This window comes from Atta colombica, unplaced genomic scaffold (assembly GCF_001594045.1).
Source record: "Atta colombica isolate Treedump-2 unplaced genomic scaffold, Acol1.0 scaffold12, whole genome shotgun sequence".
NCBI lineage: Eukaryota > Metazoa > Arthropoda > Insecta > Hymenoptera > Formicidae > Atta > Atta colombica.
Window position 1 is genome coordinate 6178459 of NW_017259206.1, and position 6598 is coordinate 6185056.

Sequence of the window (6598 nt, forward strand, 5' to 3'; positions counted from 1 at the left end):
GTGTGTGTGTGTGTGTGTGTGTGTGTGTGTGTGTGTGTGTGTGTGTGTACCCACATTCAATGCTATCATTATGTTTTTTTCTCTGAATGCGCAATGCAAGATAAAGTATATACATAATTATATTAATTAATAAATCTAAAACGTCGAATTTTTTTGACATTTAAGATCAATTATTTTACAGGAACTCTTATTTTCAGATTAAATAAAAACAGGAATCGAATGTTAAAAGCTCCACAGTAGATGAACTGCAGAATTGCTTCTATAGTATGCTATACATTGTTGATGTTATTAGCAACGTGTCGAAAGATCCGATGCCTGTTCGTGCCTTCGACATTCTTTTTGGCGACCTCCCAAAATACGTCAGTAGAACTTCCGGGACACTGTAAAACTCGGCAAAATCGAATCAATCTTTATGGCGCGAATGAACGGGTATAAGGCGTATTCTTTCAAGAATTGAGACCAGGCAATTTTTCATCTCTAAGTTGTACAACAATTATTTTTTGAAGAGCGCATGTTTTTGGCGTTTCTTTTTATCTTTTCTCCCAAAACGCGACGTGTCGATGAAACTTCCGGAACAGATGAAACCTGGCAAAATCGAATCGAGTTTTATTGTGAGCAAAAGGCACAAGACATATTCTTTTAGGAATTGAATTTCTCATCTTTATTCTCTTGCAATTATCCTCTTCCTCCTTTTATGCAGTATTCACGATACCCGCACCTTAATATTTATCGACCCGTAACTTCGCTCTCTGATATCCAGTTTTTTAGCCTTTGTGGTGTAAAAGAGTCGCTAAACATGAAGAGGAATTGCGCATATTTTTATAGGAATATTGAGCGTATCGCTTTAATTTTGAAGCAAGAGCGAACGGAAAATGCTGTCAATGTTAATTGTAGATATTAACGTTTGATCTTAAATTCAGCATTAGCGTACACATTCGTAATTCAATTATATGAATTGCTCATATTTTTGCGTCTCTCTCTTTCTCTCTCTCTCTCTCTCTCTCTCTCTCTCTCTCTCTCTCTCTCTCTCGCTATATTTGGCGATAGATGTATTTGGAGCATTTCATTTTCGTCATCAAACAGTATTGTCGCTGTCCTCATCCTTTAAGTATGATACTTCCAATTTATGGGTTTATTACATCTCTTTGATACCAGCATTTATACCCGTTCCTATTAGTGTAGATTAACTTTAATTTCGGTTCAACTCTTCATTTATTTTATCATTTTTAGAATTAGGGAAAAATGAAGAGTTAATTTAACACGGAGATAAAAATTATACTACGATAAAAACGAGCATCTATGATGCAAATTGACGCGATGTACTTCATCTATTTCGATATTTTCTATCCCAGTGATGTTTATTTGTAATTAAATTTTATGTAACTGCAATTTAAATATTACGTTTTCTTGCGAAAACTAAACTATGTCTACATAAAGTAAAGATACATTTTATGGAAAGAAGATTATGAAAGGATTATTAAGTATAATGAATTATTAAGTACAATGGATCAATATATATATTCTTCAATAGAGTTTATTTTATATTGAAAATTCTCGATAATAAGTTTTATCTAGTACAGAATTTAACGAAAAAAACAAGCTGTAACTACTTCATCATCTTGTTAACATTTTTATTTGCAATTTTCCATAATTGTTGAAATTGGTATTTCAAACTCGTTCGTTTTGAATTCGAGCCGAAAATGTACTTTATGTGAAATTAGTCTCCTCAACATTTATTTGTAATTTTAATATTAGTATTAATAATTTTTAATAAATTTTTAACTTTTTTAATTTAAAGTGTGCGAACGAAAAATCGACTTGTTTCGAAATGTGCAAATGAAAATCTATCGATTAAACCCTTTTCAATCTAATTTATTCAAAATTGAAGGGCTAGTGTGATATTAGCCTCCTAAAATTGTTTTTTTAAATAATTTTTTTACTGGTGTGCAAACGATGAGCAATTAATGCGCTATATAAACTTAAAATTTGTTAATGCTGAAAGTTAAATTTACAATGATAAATAAGAGGACTCAATTTTATAAATACGTAGACATAATAATATAACAATTTGATGAAATTTTTATATTTGATATTGTTTCTAGATGTGATGTACATCCTTGATTTATTTAATTCACGATGTAATAAGAGATATAATGGATCTAGCCACAGAAAAATATGTATAGTATATCATTAACGCCAGAAAATGTTCTGTCTACAATTTTTAAAAATTGCCGATTGATTTATTGATACGTATATAACGCTGACAAAGAGAATTTTTAAGGATTTTGCGCTGCGTTTAATCGTCACCGAATCGAGAATGTGTCAACTTTTCTAAATCCACAACGGATTTCTGAAACCGACAGTCAGCAGTCAATAAACGTACACGAGAGAAGCTTTTTGTTCCACTTCGTATACGATGTGTTCGCCCCTAGAAATCGACATATCTTTTTTCGTAGTGAATGCCATCGCGATGCCATCGCGGCGCGTATGTCCAATTCGCGCTATACAGGACAAATTTTCGTCGACAACCAGTCAACGGAGTGTCCGTTATCGCGGATGAAGACAAACGTAATTTGAGAGTCTCTGTGCCCGACTGAAAAACGGCATCAGCAAATTTTTGCTGTGACCCAGTTTTTTTTTTCATAGTCATGCAAACACTATACACACTAAAAGAAAAACGATTGCAATTACGATCATAATTTAACTATAATGTATAATCATTTTCGATGCTAACTATATATATATTTTTTATAAAACTATAAACAATTATTATTCAATCGAGTAAGTAAAAATCAAGAAATACTTAATAAAATGTTTACTGAATTTTTTTAACCGGCTTTTGCCATTAAATTTCTAATAAATTTTTATAATTGTAAAACATAATAAGATAATATTATTCGAATATTACTATATGTTACGTAAACAAGCGTATTCTTTTGCAAGCGGTTTAAATATACCCGCAACGTCGCCTTCGATCAAGAAGTGACTTAACGGATTACGTTGTCCAATCTATGCGGTGCGCAGTGAGAGTAAGCCGATAAAGTCATCTCGGTGAATATATATTGATCGAAAACTACCACTAAAGTAACCGCAACGTTTCGCAGTGAAATAATTGGACAACAAGTGATATCCGTAATTTTATTTGCGGACGATTCGATGGGACTTTTCTCTGAGCGCCGACTTGTCGTCCGAGTTGTGAAATTCGCGAGAGGGTGAGAAAATCAGCGAGCCAGACAGTCAGCCTCTAATCTGCCACTCTGACGACGTATATATATCCCGTCACGGTTCTGACCGGTGTCGAACTTTTTTTTCTGTTGCAGAGCCGAAGAAGGAAAAGACTGAACAGAATGCAAATGGCGCGATATCGCCGAGCGGCGGCGGCGGCGAGCCGCAGGCCGCCAATTTGGGCTCGGCCACAACTGGTTTGGCGATGCCGGTCCCAGGCCCGGTTCCGGATGCCGGGGACCAGCAAAAGCCAAACAGGCCGAACACCCTCGACGCCAGGGTAGTAGCCAGGAGGCTGATCTTGTTCGACAGTGAGTACACTCGTGAGCCGGCATGAGTTCTGCTACTTGAATCTTCCGCGTGTCGCGTGTCGTCATCGCTCAGAGAAAAGTTCGACGAAATCAATTGAAGTGTACATCAATCGGAACAAATGATTTTGCGACGAAGAGTGGGATAATAGAGAATATTTTGGTGAATAAAGAGAGGGAGGGGAAGTTACTAAAAATATCTTATTAAAATGTCTTATTTTCTAAGTCTCCTAATAGGGGAAATAATACTACACGCTTGTTAAATTTAACCCAAATGGTCCCAAACAGTCCACTCAAACTTTTGTGTTAATTTAACACAAAAACTATAACAATTTGTAAGCAGTTTTTTCCTTCATATATTTATAATTCTGATTTATGTATCTATAAATATTTTGAACATTTCTCGCATTTTCTCAAGGATTACATATAAAAGATCCATAAATGCATAAACTTGAATTTCTTTATGCAGCTCATAGAAACTTTCAAATAAGAATTATCTCTCTTGAAAATCATTAATTTATAGCATTCTTTTACGAACTCGTATTCGACGAAGAACGATGGATTGCCGCGAATTCGTGCATATAAATACAATTATACTGGAATGAGCACGAATATAGGAAGTTTCTTTATTAAATTTAGTTGCCGCTTTGACGCAATGTTATTTACATATTTTTAATAGGTTTTGGAAACTGGGAAACTAAAAGAGAACAGATGAGCTTAAATGTGTACGAGAGTCATATCTATCTCTTATTATAAAATTATTACAGTCTCGGATTAGTTGCAATAGTATTAAAATACAAACGCGAAATTTCCCGACCTTTACATTCCATCGTGCGTGGTCATTCATATTAAAATTTTTATTAACGATTGTTTAATTAAACTCCTAGTTCATTCACACATTAGAGAATATCAACATCAAGTAAAACCTGATTTTAATATTTTAACTGTTTAAGCAATTTCGTATTCATTCTTTTTCATCTTCACATTTTTTTCAAATAGAAGATAATTGAATTCTTTTTCAGAGAAATAAAATTCCGAGGAAAATTTTTAAGGAGAGATCAGAATAACGCTGCTATTATCATCACGTATCCAATAAAAGCTGATAATAGCGTACGTGCTCAGAAAATATATATATTCAAATAAGTTTGAGATTAATCGCACTCCCACGCACAGTGCAAACTCACGTGATAACGCGATCCGTACGTTGCCAAAAATTTTCGCGATAAATTTCGACCAGGCTGCAATCAAATATGTGTTGGTGATCAAACGCGACCGGACGATCCTCGGGGAATGCTTGGTAGTCGAAGTATCTCGGCCAGTAACCGCCTGGAACTTCGTCCTTTTGTGTCAGAATTTAGGTGCGCGACATTATCAAATGGCCAGCAGCGCGAGTGCGCGCATCCACCGACTTGTTTAACATTCCAGCCGATACTGGCTGTGGGTATAACGACGGGTCGTTATTCATGAAAAATACGTGAGTCTTTATGAAATGAATTTCTAAAACAAAAAAAAAAGGATACGCGGTAAAGAGGTAGCGCCAAATTAAAAATTCCGCCCGGTGTTCCGTACACAACCGGTAACGGGATTTAATAATAAACAAATTCGGCGAAATCCGCAAACTATGTTTCGCAAGTTCTCTCATCTAGCAGCTGCAACGAGCATAAGCGCGTGGCATTCGTTCACGTTTGCCAAGATATTGTTGCTCCCGCATTGCGATGAATCACGATGCATGAAACGGTGGATCACGTTTCTTGCAACAATTGACTTCGATGTAACTTTATTAGATCGCGTGCTCCTTTCGATCACATTTGATGCGACAGTTTTTAATGAAAATAGTTTAATGAAAATAATCTATCATTGTATCTCCTCCATTTTAATGCTACTTGGAAATAATATTTTTAATAGAATATCTAAAAATTTAGCTAGAATATAAATCTGAAAATAATTTTGAGCGTTATAATTAATTATTTTGATGGTCCAACAAAAAATTATTTTCAAATGTATGTCTAACTAAATTTTTATATACTTCAGCAGAATTGTTCTTTTCGTGTATAGACAATAAAAACATCTTAATTTTGTGATTGAATTTAGAAACCTCAACATTGAGAAAAAAAAAGGAAGAAAGATTAAACAATTGAACGGAATAATAAAAATTAATTAGCAGAATAGTGTGATGTACAATTATCTTGATATACAATTATCTCGATGTAATATTACAAGCCGCGTTTTTTTTTTCTGTTTTCAGTGGACAAGGGGGTGCTGGATCAGAGCGCCGACAATCAGCAGGTAATCGAGAGGTGTTACCCGTTACCACCTCAGAATACCCTGATGCTGTCGGAGCTCCCAGAACCGCCGATACCGTTGAGCGAAATTGGCCCTATACCACCCCCGCCCATGTTCAGCTCCCCGAGTCCTACTTTGCTAGCGAGACAACGGCAAATACCGCTCTCGGACTGCGAGGACGAGGGTAAGTGTCCGTAATGAAACATTAATGTCACGGAAGAGAAGAGTATTAGAGCAATTAATTGGAGCAATTAATCACATGATAGAACCTCTTCATCGCTTATTGTAGTCTCCTATCGTTGACACGATTCTAAGGTGACCGATAAATCAGTAGTGTTCTGTATAAGCAACAACGCGTGCTCTTGTCATTTCTGTTAGTTTGATTTTTAATATCGCTATCTATATATATATATATATAGAGTTATAAAATTACGATCATAATAACGACACATATCATTATGGAATTATTTAATACTGTTTATCTCATTACTGAGAATTTCATTCCGTTGTTAATTATCGAGTTGTGCTAATTGATAATCACAATTTTCTGTTGTGTCGATGCACTTGTCCCCGCAACCACGACGTCTGCTTATTGTTAGTTATTAACTATCGAACGTTACAATTATCATTGAATATCCACAAATGAATCCCAACACGTAGCGTAATTATATGAATCCGAAAGAGCAATCGACGCATTTGCATGTTTATATTATTTATATTTATATTATTATTTGTTAATTTTATTTATATAATGCATTTATTTCTTACACAAATCGCTAAAT

General features: G+C 34.9%; 1 protein-coding gene across 5 annotated transcripts in view; it reads left to right on the top strand.

Moving 5' to 3' along the window:
• The window catches only part of LOC108694443 (phosphatase and actin regulator 1), a 297632-nt gene that overhangs the window by 276091 nt on the left and 14943 nt on the right, over positions 1–6598 (top strand). For 4 of the 5 annotated variants that reach the window (XM_018203951.1, XM_018203946.1, XM_018203949.1 and 1 more), the window contains 2 exons: positions 3321–3536; positions 5779–6000. In XM_018203951.1, coding sequence (XP_018059440.1) covers positions 3321–3536; positions 5779–6000 — 438 coding nt within the window. The remainder of the gene's footprint in view (positions 1–3320; positions 3537–5778; positions 6001–6598) is intronic. The other variant, XM_018203950.1, reaches the window with a different exon arrangement.